The 16,395-nt window shown below is 67.1% G+C and overlaps 1 protein-coding gene across 1 annotated transcript in view; it reads left to right on the forward strand.

Moving 5' to 3' along the window:
- The window catches only part of BGN (biglycan), a 62,858-nt gene that overhangs the window by 8,570 nt on the left and 37,893 nt on the right, over positions 1–16,395 (forward strand). Inside the window, 7 exon segments of the mRNA XM_065571007.1 lie at positions 181–313; positions 899–1,056; positions 1,375–1,488; positions 1,490–1,515; positions 1,836–2,146; positions 3,873–4,015; positions 14,900–15,055. Coding sequence (XP_065427079.1) covers positions 181–313; positions 899–1,056; positions 1,375–1,488; positions 1,490–1,515; positions 1,836–2,146; positions 3,873–4,015; positions 14,900–15,055 — 1,041 coding nt within the window.

Raw genomic sequence — 16,395 nt, forward strand, 5'->3', positions numbered from 1 at the left:
ACTCCCCTCCCAGAGCTGGGGAGAGAACCCAGGAGTCCTGGCTCCCAGCCCCCCCCTGCTCTAACCCACCAGCCCCCACTCCCCGCCCAGAGCAGGGAGAGAACCCAGGAGTCCGGGCTCCCAGCCCCCCCTGCTCTAACCACCGGACCCCCTCCCCATACACTCCCCCCCACACACCAGAACCTGACCCAGCTGAAGCGGCTGAATCTGGATGGGAACCGTCTCAGGAGGATCCCGGTGCTGCCCCCGTCCCTGCTGGAGCTCAAAGTGAACAACAACAGGCTCCAGGGCCTGCAGAGAGACACCTTCCGAGGTGAGACGGGCCCCGGGCACCCGCCCTGGGAATAAGTCAATGCCTGGGGTCTCCCCGGCGCAAGGGGGGCTGGGAGCCTGGACTTCTGGGTTCTCTCCCCGGCTCTGGGAGGGGAGTGGGTCCGGTGGTTAGAACAGGGGGGTCTGGGAGCCCGGACGCCTGGGTTCTCTCCCCAGCTCTGGGAGGGGAGTGGGGGCTGGTGGTTAGAACAGGGGGGGCTGGGAGGCAGGACTCCTGGGTTCTCTTCCCAGCTCTGAGAGGGGAGTGGGGGCTAGTGGTTAGAGCAGGGGGGCTGGGAGCCAGGACTCCTGGGTTCTCTCCCCAGCTCTGGGAGGGGAGTGGGGGCTGGTGGTTAGAGCAGGGGGTCTGGGAGCCAGGACTCCTGGGTTCTCTCCCTGGCTCTGGGAGGGGAGTGGGGGCTGGTGGGTTAGAGCAGGGGGGCTGGGAGCCAGAACTCCTGGGTTCTCTCCCCAGCTCTGGGAGGGGATGGTTAGAGCGGGGGGGGCTGGGAGCCAGGACACCAGAGTTCTCTCCCAGCTCGGGGGGTGTTCGGGGGTTCACCCCAAGGCCCCCGTCTCTCGGCAGGGCTCGATAGGCTGTTGACCCTGGAGCTGGAAGGAAACGACCTGCATGACGGGAACGTGATCCCAACGTCCTTCACAGCCTTGCACAGACTCATGTACCTGCGGCTGGATCGGAACCGGTTCCGGGCCATCCCCTCAGGCCTGCCCTCCACCCTGCAGGTCAGCCTGGGAGCCCAGGGCCACGGCCCTCTGCCCCATCCCGGGTCTCCATGTGGCAGCCGTCAAGTGCTGGGGGGCTCTCTGGGGTGGAGTTAAAGTGAAGGTGTCAGAGTGTCTATGGGGCAGTGTTAAGATGACAGGATGGGGTCTCTCTGGGGTGGATTTACGGTACTGTGGCCTCTGTGGGACAGAGTCAAGGTGAAGCTGCAGGGGTTTTCTGAGAGGCAGAGTCAAGGTGAAGGTGCTGGGAGTTTCTGGCGGGCAGAGTTAAGGTGAAGAGATCTCTGTGGGGGGGCCGTAACCCCGAGCTTTCCCCAGGAGCTGCATCTCGACTCCAATCACATTGAGGAGGTGCGGGAGGGGCTGCTCAACAAGACCCTGAACCTCAGCGTCCTGGTTCTGAGCAACAACAGGCTCCAGGAGGATGGGATTTGCACCACGGGCTTGGATCGACCTCCCGTGAGTCACCCTGCGGTGCTGGAGAACCCCGGCGTCCGGGCTCCCAGCCCCCCTCCCCTCCCCGAGCCGGGAGAGAACCCCGGCGTCCGGGCTCCCAGCCCCCTCCCCTCCCAGAGCTGGGGGGAGAACCCCGGCGTCCGAGCTTCCAGCCCCCCTCCCCTCCCAGAGCACGGGAGAGAATCCAGGCGTCCGGGCTCCCAGCCCCCCTCCTCTCCCAGAGACGGGGAGAGAACCCCGGCGTCCGGGCTCCCAGCCCCCCTCCCCTCCCAGAGCCGGGGAGAGAACCCCGGCGTCCTAATCCCAGCCCTCCGCCCCTGCAGGAAGCTGGAGTCCCTGGACCTCTCCTACAACCGACTGGTGCACGTGCCGTCCTTCCTGCCGCGCCGGCTGCGCCAACTGACCCTGCACCACAACCGCATCGAACGCATCCCGGGCTACGTCTTCGCCCACCTGCGCCCGGGGCTGGAGTTCCTGCACCTCTCTCACAACCGCCTGCGGGCTGAGGGCGTCCATGCCGCCTCCTTCGCCGGGCTGGGCCGCTCGCTGGCCGAGCTGCTCCTGGACCACAACCGGCTGCAGGCCGTGCCCCGGGGGGCTGCTGGGCCTCAAGGGGCTGCAGGGTCCTGCGGCTGAGTCACAACCTCATCAGGTAGGGCAGAGAACCCCGGCGTCCAGCCCCGCCACCCTCGCTCTAACCCACCAGCCCCCACTGCGCACCCAGAGCCGGGCAGAGAACCCCGGCATCCGGGCCCCGCCACCTCCGCTCTAACCCACCAGCCCCACTGCGCACCCAGAGCCGGGCAGAGAACCCCGGCGTCCGGGCCCCGCCACCCCCGCTCTAACCCACCAGCCCCCACTGTGCACCCAGAGCCGGGCAGAGAACCCCGGCGTCCGGGCCCCGCCACCCCCGCTCTAACCCACCAGCCCCACTGCGCACCCAGAGCCGGGCAGGGAACCCCGGCGTCCGGCTCCCGCCACCCGCGCTCTAACCCACCAGCCCCCACTGTGCACCCAGAGCCGGGCAGAGAACCCCAGCGTCCGGGCCCCGCCACCCCCGCTCTAACCCACCAGCCCCACTGCGCACCCAGAGCCGGGCAGGGAACCCCGGCGTCCGGCTCCCCGCCACCCCCGCTCTAACCCACCAGCCCCCACTGCGCACCCAGAGCCGGGCAGGGAACCCCGGAGTCCGGCTCCCGCCACCCCCGCTCTAACCCACCAGCCCCACTGCGCACCCAGAGCCGGGCAGGGAACCCCGGCGTCCGGCTCCCGCCACCCCCGCTCTAACCCCACCAGCCCCACTGCGCACCCAGAGCCGGGCAGAGAACCCCGGCGTCCGGGCCCGCCACCCGCGCTCTAACCCACCAGCCCCACTGCGCACCCAGAGCTGGGCAGAGAACCCTGGCGTCCGGGCCCCGCCACCCGCGCTCTAACCCACCAGCCCCCACTGCGCACCCAGAGCCGGGCAGAGAACCCCGGCGTCCGGCTCCCGCCACCCCCGCTCTAACCCACCAGCCCCACTGCGCACCCAGAGCCGGGCAGGGAACCCCGGCGTCCGGCTCCCGCCACCCCCGCTCTAACCCACCAGCCCCACTGCGCACCCAGAGCCGGGCAGAGAACCCCGGCGTCCGGCTCCCGCCACCCCCGCTCTAACCCACCAGCCCCACTGCGCACCCAGAGCCGGGCAGAGAACCCCGGCGTCAGGCCCCGCCGCCCCCGCTCTAACCCACCAGCCCCCACTGCGCACCCAGAGCCGGGCAGAGAACCCCGGCGTCAGGCCCCCCGCCACCCGCGCTCTAACCACCAGCCCCACTGCGCACCCAGAGCTGGGCAGAGAACCCTGGCGTCCGGGCCCCGCCACCCCCGCTCTAACCCACCAGCCCCACTGCGCACCCAGAGCCGGGCAGAGAACCCCGGCGTCCGGGCCCCGCCACCCCCGCTCTAACCCACCAGCCCCACTGCGCACCCAGAGCTGGGCAGAGAACCCGGCGTCCAGGCCCTGCCACCCCCGCTCTAACCCACCAGCCCCACTGCGCACCCAGAGCCGGGCAGAGAACCCCGGCGTCCGGCTCCCGCCACCCCCGCTCTAACCCACCAGCCCCCACTGCGCACCCAGAGCCGGGCAGAGAACCCCGGCGTCCGGCTCCCGCCACCCCCCGCTCTAACCCACCAGCCCCCACTGCGCACCCAGAGCTGGCAGAGAACCCCGGCGTCCGGGCCCCGCCACCCCCGCTCTAACCCACCAGCCCCACTGCGCACCCAGAGCCGGGCAGAGAACCCCGGCGTCCTGGAGCCCAGCCGGCGCTGTAGCCGTGTGCCCCTGCGCTGGGGGCCAGCCCCTCACCCCGTCTCCCCCACAGGCAGGTGCCACTGTAACGCGCTGTGTGACACGCGCCTGGCCGAGGACTCCAGCCTGGTCTCCATGCGCCTGGAGCAGAACCTGATCGACCTGCGGCGCATCCCGCCCACAGCCTTCTCCTGCATCCGGGCCTACCACAGCGTGGTGCTGCACCCGCAGCGCGGCCGGCCTAGGGGCGCCGGGACCCCGGGCTGTCACGGCGCGGGCCGGGCCTAGGGGCGCCGGGACCCCGGGGCTGTCACGGCGCGGCCGGGCCTAGGGGCGCCGGGACCCCGGGGCTGTCACGGCGCGGCCGGGCCTAGGGGCGCCGGGACCCCGGGCCTGTCACGGCGCGGCCGGGCCTAGGGGCGCCGGGACCCCGGGCCTGTCACGGCGCGGCCGGGCCTAGGGGCGCCGGGACCCCGGGCCTGTCACGGCGCGGCCGGGCCTAGGGGCGCCGGGACCCCGGGCCTGTCACGGCGCGGCCGGGCCTAGGGGCGCCGGGACCCCGGGCCTGTCACGGCGCGGCCGGGCCTAGGGGCGCCGGGACCCCGGGCCTGTCACGGCGCGGCTGGGCCTAGGGGCGCCGGGACCCCGGGCTGGGGGCTCCACAAGGCCCTGCTCGGTGAGCTGGCCGAGTTGCTGCTGCCCCATCCATGCCCCTTGTCCAGCTGTCTGCCCCCCGCCATCCGTCTGTCTGTCACTCAGGCGGGGGTCTCTGGAGCCCCCCTTCCCAGGCCCGCCCGCTCGGGCTGGGAATACAACGGGGGACCCCTGGTGCTGTCCCCTCCTTGGCTGATAAACGGGCCTGCCGGGCGCGGTAGCCAAGCCTCGATGTGTGGATTTGTGCCGTGTGGGCGAGGGGGGGGCTCGCAGGCTGGGCTGGGCCCCCGGACGCCTGGGTTCCGAGCCCAGCTTCGCCGCTGGCGCGGTGTGCGGCACCAGGACTCAGTTTCCCAGCCTGGGGGATTTGTCCGGCCAGCGCTGCCGTTATCCCGCTGGGGCGGGGTGTCCCGGCCGAGCACCAGGCTTTTCCCTACAAGTTGGGGACTTGGCCAGCCAGCCAGGGGCTCCCCCCCCCCCCCCCCCCGCCGTGCCCGCCACATCTCTGGGCGAGCCGGCATTCGAGCGTGCCCAGGCACAAGGCACCGGCTCCCTCCCCCGTTTTCTGTCTGCCCCACCAGCGGCCGAGGGCGTGCTCGGCTTTATCCGCCACTTGGGGGGTAGCTGGGGGGCAGGGGCCTGGAGGGATGGGCGCAGCTCTATGGGGAGGGGTCCAAATGTTGCTGTGGGGCTGGTCAAACAGCCCCTGCGCCCCCCTCCAGAGGCGGCTGCGTCTCAGTGCTGGGCGAGGGGTCCCCAGGTAACCAGCCCCCGCCCCACCCCAGAGCCAGCCGCCGGTGGTGTTCAGCAGCCCCCGTCTCAGTGTCGCTCCGCGTCCTGCCTGGTTCCAATTTGCAGCCGGCCGGGGTTAGATAAACACGGCGTCCGCTCCAGCGGCCCCTGGGCCGGCCAAGCACAACAAGCTGCCCCCCCACCCCTGCGCAGCCCCACAGCAGGAAGTGCCTGTGAGTGCCCCCCACCCTGCGCAGCCCACGGCGCTCCAAAGACGGAATCCAGGGTCCTGCCCCCTAAGCACTGTCCCCCTCCCCTATCTCCTGCCAGGCCCCTCCGAGCCCCCCGTCCCCTGCCAGGCCCCCCTGAGCCCCCCGTCCCCTGCCAGGCCCCCCTGAGCCCTCCGGCCCCTGCCAGGCCCCCCTGAGCCCTCCGGCCCCTGCCAGGCCCCCTGAGCCCTCCGGCCCCTGCCAGGCCCCCCAGCTCCTCATGGCCCAATAATGGGAACTGGGAAGCATTGGATGGACGGGGGATGGGAGGAGCTAGGGGGTTGGGAGAATCTGGGGGGATGGAGGGGGGATGGGTGGAGCTGGGGGTGGACGGGGGGATGGGTGGAGCAGGGGCGATGGAGGGGGGATGGGAGGAGCTGTGGGGTGGAGGGGGGGCTTACACTCCCTTTCCACCCCCACTGCTGAGGGTCTCGCCCACCTCTCCCCATGGCCAGGGCTCTCACATCCCCCCTCCCTGGGCCCCGCCCCGTCCGCCCCCATTAGCACCACCCGCCTGCGCCCTGGCCCCCAGGACCCCCCGGGGGTGGCCGCACCACCAGCTGCTGGGACTGGTCAAGGCAAGTTAGAGCCAGGATGGCTGGTGCCCTCACCGCTGCCTGCCCGGGGGCACAGGAGGGGTGCTGGGGAGCAGGGGGCTGGGCGGGGGCGCTGTCCCCTCGCAGTCAGGGACAGCCGAGGGGTCCCCGGATAACCAGCCCCCCACCCCAGAGCCAGCCGCATGTCAGCACAGGGTGAGGGGTCCCCGGATAACCACCCCTGCCCCACCCCAGAGCCAGCCGCATCGACACGGCGCGAGGGGTCCCCAGTAACCAGCCCCTGCCCCACCCCAGAGCCAGCCGCATCGACACGGGGCGAGGGGTCCCCGGATAACCAGCCCCCTGCCCCACCCCAGAGCCAGCCGCATCAACACGGGGCGAGGGGTCCCCAGATAACCAGCCCCCTACCCCACCCCAGAGCCAGCCGCATGTTAACACGGGGCGAGGGGTCTCCGGATAACCAGCCCCTGCCCCACCCTAGAGCCAGCCGCATGTCGGCATGGGGCGAGGGGTCCCCGGATAACCAGCCCCCTGCCCCACCCCAGAGCCAGCCGCATGTTAACACGGGGCGAGGGGTCTCCAGATAACCAGCCCCCTGCCCCACCCTAGAGCCAGCCGCATGTTAACACGGGGCGAGGGGTCCTCCGGATAACCAGCCCCTGCCCCACCCTAGAGCCAGCGCATGTCGGCATGGGGCGAGGGGTCCCCGGATAACCAGCCCCCTGCTGTGACGAACTGGGACTGTTCTTGCTGGGGTGTGTGAATGCTGACAGGGGAGTGTGACTAGGATGGTCTGCATCGGGGGATGGGAGCCGGCCCAAGGGAACATACCTGAGCTTGTAACATGAGAACCCAGGAGGGGGTTGGAGGTCAGATGACTCCGGGGCCCGGGAAACTGAAAAAAGGCTGTGGGAGGGGTCGCTGAAGGCGGAGTGTGGGAAGCAGGCTGGAAGGAGGCTGGAGAGATGGCTGGGAGGCAGAGATGGCTCTGACCCCCCAAAGGGGGGGGCTGGGATGCCCTGGGACCCCAAGCTGGACCTAACTGAGGGGGGCCCTGTTGTCTGTGCCTGCAAGACCTGTCTTGGACTGTGTTCCTGTCATCCAAATAAACCTTCTGCTTTACTGGCTGGCTGAGAGTCATGGTGAATCGCAGGAAGCCGGGGGTGCAGGGCCCTGAGTCCCCCCAATACTCCGTGACAACTGGTGGCAGCGGCGGGATCTACTGCACCCCGTGGACGGCGCTTCCTGCAGTAAGTGACTGGGGAGCAGTAAAACGAAGGGGGATTGACGGGGACCAGGCACGCTGAAGAGTGGGAGAGAGACGGTTATTACCCCTGGGAGTGTGTGACCAGCGAGAAGGACTTTTGCAGTAACAGGGTCCCCTGGGGGGATCGCAGCGAGTGGTCCCAGGGGCGGAGGAGTCTGCAGCTCGACCCTGGCAGAGAGGTGGTGACCTCGAGAAGGGCTGGCACACTAGGGGTCCCCCTGGGAACTGGGGGGAGCTGTGAGCACACAGGCCGGTGAGTGGCCAGCAGGAAGATGTATGCCAAGCGGCTTAAGAGCGACCTGGTGGAGCTGTGCAAGCAGAGGCGGCTGCGCATTGGGAGGCTCACCAAAGAACAGCTCATTGCCCAGCTGGAGGCGGAAGATCGCGCGAATGAACTGATCCCTGTGTCTCAGGGAAGCAGCCTGGCAAATGCAGCGCAGGCACCAGTGTCTGTCCCAGCTGGGAGTGGTCAGCCCGCTGCTGAGGGCTTCCCGAGACCCCTCCTTCCTATGCCTAGGGGAAGGGTGGGGAGGAGCCCAGCAAATACCGAAGGCGCCGTGACCCCCCCGGCCAGCAGGGGGTCCCCCCGGCGAAGCTCGCCGGCCAGCAGAGGATCCTCCCGGCGACGTTCGGCATCCGGGGAGCGGAATTGGCTGGAATGGGAGAAAGAGCTAAAACTGAGGGAGCTGGAGGATCGTGAACAACAGAGACAGCATGAAGAGAGACAGCGTCAGCATGAACGGGAGGAGAAAGAGAGACAAAGACAGCATGAAGAGAGACAGAGACAGGAGAATGAGAGACAGCGTCAGCATGAACTGGAACTGGCGAGACTGAGGGCAGCGAACCCCCGGCTGCGGTGAGTGAGGGGGGACCCAGGACTGCACGGAGCTTTGATAAGTGCATCATGGCCCCATACAAGGAGGGGGAGGACATGGATGACTTCCTGGAGGCCTTTGAGACGGCCTGCGAGCTGCACCGGGTTGATCCCGCGGACAGACTCCGGGTCCTTACCCCCTTACTGGACCCCAAATCCGTGGCATTGTACCGCCAACTGGGAGAGGCAGAGAAAGGGACTACGAACTATTCAAAAAGGCCCTGCTACGTGAGTTTGGGCTGACTCCTGAGATGTACCCGGGGAAGGTTCCGGAGTCAAGATAAAACCCCTGAGATCTCATATCTGCAACTAGCCGTCCGCATGGAAAGATACGCCAGCAAGTGGGCTGGTGGGGCCCAGACGAAGGAAGGACCTGATTAAACTGCTGGTACTGGAGCAACTGTATGAGCGGTGCCCATCCGACCTGAGGCTGTGGTTGGTGGACAGAAAGCCAGAGAACCCGCGACACGCCGGGCAGCTGGCTGATGAGTTTGTAAAGAGCGGTCAGGGGGTGGCAGGGAGGAGCCCCAAAGGAACAGGCCCGCCGTGATGCAGAGAGAGAGTCACCCTGGGACATCCCAAAGAGGGAATATGGGAATCCCCTCCCACGGGGAATGCCCAGCGTCAGGGACAACCGACCGGCTCGAGGGGACCCACAGGACATGAGCTGCTATTACTGCGGCCGAAGAGGCCACGTTCGGGCCCAGTGCCCCAAGCTCAAGGACAGACTGAGCAGACCGAACCCGCATAGGGTTAACTTGGTAGAGGCCCAGACGGACGAGGGGCAGGCTTCTCACGCAAGAGGGGCTGGCAGCTTATCAACTGCTCAAGAGAGAGAAGGGCCCCAGGCCAGCTCCTCTAGGGGGCTGGATGCCCCAGACTCAGGGTTTTTGGTTTATACGGTGGGCGCGGGGCTGTCCCTCCGGAGAGAGTACCTTGTTCCCCTGGAGGTGGATGGGAGGAAGGTCAATGGATACTGGGATACGGGCGCAGAGGTGACGCTGGCCCGGCCCGAGGTGGTGGCCCCAGATCAGGTGGTGCCCAACTCCTACCTGACCCTGACGGGGGTGGGCGGAACACCAGTCAAAGTGCCCGTGGCAAGGGTACACCTGAAGTGGGGGGCCAAGGAGGGCCCCAAGGATGTGGGGGTACACCCGTATCTGCCCCACTGAGGTATTGATGGGGGGGGACCTGGAGACTGGCCAAGCAACCCCCAAAAGGCACTGGTTGTGACCCGCAGTCAGAGCCGGCGAGGGGCCCTGCGCCCTGGCCTTGGGGGGGGTGCCCTTGCCTGAGGCGCAGGACCCTAACCTGGTGGGGAGGGAACGCCCAGGGACGCGGCTCAGGGAGGCTGCAGCTTCGGACCCAGCGGGCGAGAAAGAGCAGGTGGCCATCCCTGTCCCAGCTGCTGAGTTCCAGGCCGAGTTACAGAGAGACCCCTCCTTGCGGAAGATAAGGGACCTGGCCGACCTCAATGCGGTACAGACCATGGAACGAGGTGCCGGAAAAGGTTCCTGTGGGAGAAGGGGTTCCTGTACCGAGAATGGGCTCCCCCAGGGAAAATGGAGTCAGGGGGGATCAGGAGGCAGCTGGTGGTACCCCAGAAGTATCGCCGCCAGCTGCTGTGCCGGGCCCATGACATTCCCCTCTCAGGGCACCAGGAACCTGGCGTACCCAGCAGAGGCTGCTACGGAGCTTTTACTGGCCTGGGGTCTTTGTTACTGTCCGACAGTACTGCGGATCCTGTGACCCCTGTCAGAGGGGGAGGAAGGCCTGGGACAAGGGGAAAAGAGCTTTAGGACCCTTGCCCAGCATAAAGGATCCTTTCCAGAGGGTGGCCAAGGTTAAAAGGGCGGCTCTAAACCAAGAGAGCCAAAGCACAGACCTCCAGACTGGAGCGCTGGGAGAAGACCACAGCCCAGTTGGAACCCCAGAGGTATGGGGGTGGGAAAAGGGCCCAGGCCGCATAAACCTTCCCACATGCGAACTGCGAGTGCCATCAAGCACCCCCGACCTAAGGGGGGGCGTGGAACGGAAGGGGCCTGGTGTAATTCTCACCAAGGACTGGAGGGATGCGGGGGCATCCATGGGAACGGGGGTAGGTTCGAACTTCCCCGGGTCACTGGCTAAAGTGACCCTGCTCAGTTCGGTCTCGAAGGGGGGAGAGATGTGACGAACTGGGACTGTTCTTGCTGGGGTGTGTGAATGCTGACAGGGGAGTGTGACTAGGATGGTCTGCATCGGGGGATGGGAGCCGGCCCAAGGGAACATACCTGAGCTTGTAACATGAGAACCCAGGAGGGGTTTGGAGGTCAGATGACTCCGGGCCCGGGAAACTGAAAAAAGGCTGTGGGAGGGGTCGCTGAAGGCGGAGTGTGGGAAGCAGGCTGGAAGGAGGCTGGAGAGATGGCTGGGAGGCAGAGATGGCTCTGACCCCCCAAAGGGGGGGGCTGGGATGCCCTGGGACCCCAAGCTGGACCTAACTGAGGGGGGCCCTGTTGTCTGTGCCTGCAAGACCTGTCTTGGACTGTGTTCCTGTCATCCAAATAAACCTTCTGCTTTACTGGCTGGCTGAGAGTCATGGTGAATCGCAGGAAGCCGGGGGTGCAGGGCCCTGAGTCCCCCAATACTCCGTGACACCTGCCCCACCCCAGAGCCAGCCCGCATGTTAACACGGGGCGAGGGGTCTCCAGATAACCAGCCCCCTGCCCCACCCTAGAGCAGCCGCATGTTAACACGGGGCGAGGGGTCTCCGGATAACCAGCCCCTGCCCCACCCTAGAGCCAGCCGCATGTCGGCATGGGGCGAGGGGTCCCCGGATAACCAGCCCCCTGCCCCACCCCAGAGGGCCACGTCCTGGCCCCACGCCCCACGCCCGGCCCAGCTCTGTCAGCGTCCCGGCAGGCGGGTGGGGGCTATGCGGCGGCTGCCCGGCAGGCCGTGCCCAGGGCTATATATAGCCGGGCTGGGCTCTGGGCCCATGCACACATCAGCTCCCTGTCCGGGCTGCTGGGGGGCCAGGCCTGCTCTGTGGGGTGCGGGTGTGGAGACGCGGCCCCTCTGGGGTCAAGCTGGGAGCTGGGCTGAGACAAAGGGGTCCTGCCTGGGGGGCTGCCAGCCCCCGCCCCGGGCGAGGACGAAGGGGGGAGAGCGTGGGGGGCTGATGTGATGGCGAAGGCATGTACCGGCTGCAGCTGTGAAAACACGGCCGGCCTGGGTCCCGATGGGGGGCGGGGGGGGGGGAGCCCAGGGGCTGGGGGGAGGGGCAAAGCAGATTGCTGGAGAGGTGGGGGGGAGCCCCACAAGGAGCGGTCTCCCCTCTGCGCCCCCTCCTTGGCCGGACCCCCCCAGATCGAGGGGGGGTCCAGGGCTCAGCTCCCCCCCATGGCAGTTACATAAGGCTGGGGGATCCAGGGCCCCCCGGCTCTGGCCCCATCAGCAGAAAGTGGGGGGGCAGCATGGGAAGGGGGAACGTGCTCCCCACAGAGGACTGGGGGCCTGGGGAGGGGCACAATCAGCGGCAGGGGGCTGCACTCCAGGGAGTCCCTGTATCACCGGCCCCCACCCCACCCCAGAGGGGCCGCATCTCAGCGCCGGGGGAGGGGTCCCCGTATCACTGGCCCCTGCCCCACCCCAGAGCTGAGGAAAGAACCCCAGGAGTCGGGCTCCCAGCCCACCCCCCCCGCTCTAACCACTAGGCCCCACTCCCCTCCTGGAGCCGGGGGCTGGACACATCCCCTGAGGCCAGGCGCCGGCTCGGGCCAGAGATCAGCGCAGGAATTTTCTCCCCCGGCCTCACATCCTCTCCCGCTGCATTCCTGCCCCGGCCAGCAGAGCCTGCGGCCCCCCAGCGACCAGAGCCCAAGACGTGCCGGCACATGGGAGAGCGCGACACGGGCCCGGACACGGGACTAGGCAGGAGCAAAACAGCCCTCAACCCCCACCAGGGAGAGAAACCAGGAGTCCGGGCTCCCAGCCCCCCCTGCTCTACCCCACCAGACCCACTCCCCTCCCAGAGCCGGGGAGAGAACCCAGGAGTCCTGGCTCCCAGCCCCCTGCTATAACCCACCAGACCCCCCTCTGCTCCTGGGCCCACCCCCTCCATCTGTCTGTCCATCCCCCACTGTCACGGGCTCCCAGGTCGGAGCCACTCTTGGCCCCGTGCGGTCCCTGGGGGAAGCCCCTTGTCTCTCAGCCAGCGTCACACAGGAGGGTTATCGAGCGTCTGACCACAGCACAGGAAACTCTCCGGCCTCAGGCCTGGCCCCCTCAGCCCAGCACATCCCAGTCTCCCTGCATCCAGGGGGGCTCTGCCTGCTCCCCCTCTCCAGCCCCCCTGCTCCCCAGCTGGGCATCTGATACCCCGGCTCCAAGCCAGGGAAACAGGGTCGCCTGGGCCCCTCTCCCCTCTTCTGTCCTCTGGCCCCTCGGGCTGGAACCGGCTGGTCCGGTCACCGGGTCCTCTCCCCGCAGCCCATTGTCCCCCCCACTGGCCAGAGCCGGCTGCGACTCCGGGTCACCAGTCGCTGGGGTCTCCGTTCTCCAGGCCGTCGGCCGGGGTCCCAAGTTCCTTCTCCGGGTCTGTGTCCCAACGAACTCCCTCTCCCCTTGTTAAACCAGGGACACTGAGTCCCACCCCCGCGGCGTGCAAACCAGTGACAAAACCCAGAGAACCCCCCACTTCCTCACACCCCACCCCATCCCCCCCTCCATCCCTCCGAGCATCCCCCCTCCATCCGTCTGTCCATCCCTCCCTCCATTCCCCCCTCCATCCATCTGTCCATCCGTCTGTCCATCCCCCCCTCCATCCATCTGTCCATCCGTCTGTCCATCCCCCCTCCATCCATCTGTCCATCCGTCTGACCATTCCCCCTCCATCCGTCTGTCCATCCCTCCCTCCATTCCCCCCTCCATCTGTCTGTCCATCCGTCTGTCCATCCCCCCCTCCATCCATCTGTCCATCCCTCCCTCCATCTGTCTGTCCATCCATCTGGCCATCCCCCCCTCCATCCATCTGTCCATCCCTCCTCCTTCCCCCCTCCATCCGTCTGTCCATCCGTCTGACCATCCCCCCTCATCCATCTGTCCATCCCTCCGACCATCCCCCCTCCATCCGTCTGTCCATCCGTCTGTCCATCCCCCCCTCCATCCATCTGTCCATCCCTCCCTCCATCTGTCTGTCCATCCATCTGGCCATCCCCCCCTCCATCCATCTGTCCATCCGTCTGACCGTCCCCCCCCTCCATCCATCTGTCCATCCGTCTGACCGTCCCCCCCTCCATCCATCTGTCCATCCCTCCCTCCATTCCCCCCTCCATCTGTCTGTCCATCCGTCTGTCCATCCCCCCCTCCATCCATCTGTCCATCCGTCTGTCCATCCCCCCCTCCATCCATCTGTCCATCCGTCTGACCATTCCCCCCTCCATCCGTCTGTCCATCCCTCCCTCCATTCCCCCCTCCATCTGTCTGTCCATCCGTCTGTCCATCCCCCCCTCCATCCATCTGTCCATCCCTCCCTCCATCTGTCTGTCCATCCATCTGGCCATCCCCCCCTCCATCCATCTGTCCATCCGTCTGACCGTCCCCCCCTCCATCCATCTGTCCATCCGTCTGACCGTCCCCCCCTCCATCCATCTGTCCATCCCTCCCTCCATTCCCCCCTCCATCTGTCTGTCCATCCGTCTGTCCATCCCCCCTCCATCCATCTGTCCATCCCTCCCTCCATCTGTCTGTCCATCCATCTGGCCATCCCCCCCTCCATCCATCTGTCCATCCCTCCTCCTTCCCCCCCTCCATCCGTCTGTCCATCCGTCTGACCATCCCCCCCTCCATCCGTCTGTCCATCCGTCTGACCATCCCCCCCTCCATCCATCTGTCCATCCGTCTGACCGTCCCCCCCTCCATCCGTCTGTCCATCCCCCCCTCCATCCATCTGTCCATCCCTCCCTCCATCTGTCTGTCCATCCGTCTGTCCATCCCCCCCTCCATCCATCTGTCCATCCCTCCCTCCATCTGTCTGTCCATCCATCTGTCCATCCGTCTCTCCATCTCCCCCTCCATCTGTCCGTCCATCCCCTCTCCATCCATCTGTCCATCCCCCCTCCATCCGTCTCTCCATCCCCCTCCTCCATCAGTCTGTCCATCCCCCACTGTCCATCCGTCTGTCCATCCCCCGCCCATCCATCCATCCATCCATCCCCCCCCTCCATCCATCTGTCCATCCCCCCTCCATCTGTCTGACCATCCCCCCGTCCATCCGTCTGTCCATCCGTCCGCCCATCCCCCCTCCATCCCCCTCCTCCATCAGTCTGTCCATCCCCCACTGTCCATCCGTCTGTCCATCCCCCGCCCCTCTGTCCGTCGGTCCATCCCCCCCTCCATCCATCTGTCCATCCGTCTCTCCACCCCCCACATCTGTCTGTCCATCCCCCGCCCCTCTGTCCGTCTGTCCATCCCCCCCCTCCATCCCGTCCGTCCATCTCTCCCTCCATCCATTTGTCCATACCCCCTTCATCCATCCGTCCATCCGTCTCTCCATCCCCCACTCCCCACTCCATCTGTCCATCCCCCCCTCCAGCCATCCATCTGTCCATCCCCTGCCCCCCATCTGTCTGTCCATCGCCACCCCCCTCCACCCACACCCCCACACCCTAGCTACATCTATACAAGGTTTCCCCCCAAGCTCCTCACCCCCCCCCCCCCGATCTCCGGGCGGTTTGACTTTCCCGGCCTCTGGCTTTTTGGCAGGTGGCTGATGGGATCCAGATGTGGGCCTGGCTTGTGTGTGTGCGTGTGCGTCCGGCATCCAGCTCCCAGCGAGGGAATCCACCCAGCCAGACCCACAGCGCCGCCCGGACGGACCTGTGCTGCTTCAGCCTGCGCATTGCCCCCGAACCCCCACAGGTAGGGCTCTGGCGCTGGGGGGGGGACTTCGGGGCACTGAGCATTCCCCAAGCAGATAGACCCCCCCACCAGCTCACCGGACTCCTGGGTTCTGGGGGGGCACATCTCCCATGCTGGGGTGGGGGCGGAATTCCCCCTGCATCAGCTTCCAGGACTCCTGGGTTCTGTTTTATTGGGGGGGGGGGCAGCCTCAATCCAGTGGGCAAGATTCTTCCAGCATCAGGACCCAGGACTCCTGGTTCTATTTTTCTGGGGGTCAGCCCCCATTCCCGGGGGGAAATTCCCTGGTGGTGGTTTCCTGGGTTTTTTTGGTGGGCGGGGGGCTGTAGCCTCAGTGCAGGGGGTGATTTCCTCACATAGCAGCTCCCCGGACTCCTGGGTTCTGGCACTGTTGCCTTGGGGTGGTATGTTCCCCTCTGCGCCCCCTGTTCTGCGCTCTCGGCTTGGCAGACGCTGCGGGGATGGAAAACAGGATCTGTCAGTTTTTCCTCTGTCCCTGGCGCTCAGGGAACGGATTCCCAGCCGGCGAACAAGCTGTCTTGGACTGATGCTTTCTGGACCGCACGGGGTGGATCGCATCCCAGATGCACCACTGTACATCCAGAGTCACCCCCTGCAGCACAGAACCCAGGCATCCGGGCTCCCAGCCCCCCCTGCTCTAACCACCAGCCCCCACTCCCCTCCCAGAGCAGGAGAGAGAACCCAGGAGTCCTGAATACTGGGGAGAGGGACTGTCTGGGCCATCCACCATCCAGTGCATCAGGGTATGGTGCCAAGTGGGACTCCCCCCTCATGGCTGGCAGAGCCCAGGGGGAGCGGAGAGGGTCGGGCTGGGCCGGGTGACGCGGGCGGCGAGTTCTGAGGCTACGCATGGTGCAGGTTGTGATGAAAGTGTCCCTGTGGCCCATGGAGCTGGGGGACACCCAAGGGGACATTGCAGGGGGGCAGCAAGGAAGGTTTAATCACAGGACTCCTGGGTTCTCTCGCAGTTCTGGGAGGGGAGGGGGGCTGGGAGCCAGGACTCCTGGGTTCTCTGCCCAGCTCTGGGAGGGGAGGGGGGCTGGTGGGGTAGAGCAGGGGGAGCTGGGTGCCTGGACTCCTGGGTTCTCTCCCCGGCTCTGGGAGGGGAGTGGGGGCTGGTGGTTAGAGCGGGGCGGGGGCTGGGAGCCAGGACTCCTGGGTTCTCTCCCTGGCTCTGGGAGGGGAGTGGGGGCTGGTGGTTAGAGCAGGGGGGGGCTGGGAGCCAGGACTCCTGGGTTCTCTCCCCGGCTCTGGGAGGGGAGTGGGGGCTGGTGGTTAGAGCAAGGGGGGGGGCTGGGAGCCCGGACTCCTGGGTTCCA

This window comes from Chrysemys picta, chromosome 17 (assembly GCF_011386835.1).
Source record: "Chrysemys picta bellii isolate R12L10 chromosome 17, ASM1138683v2, whole genome shotgun sequence".
In the NCBI taxonomy this organism is placed as follows: Eukaryota; Metazoa; Chordata; order Testudines; family Emydidae; genus Chrysemys; species Chrysemys picta.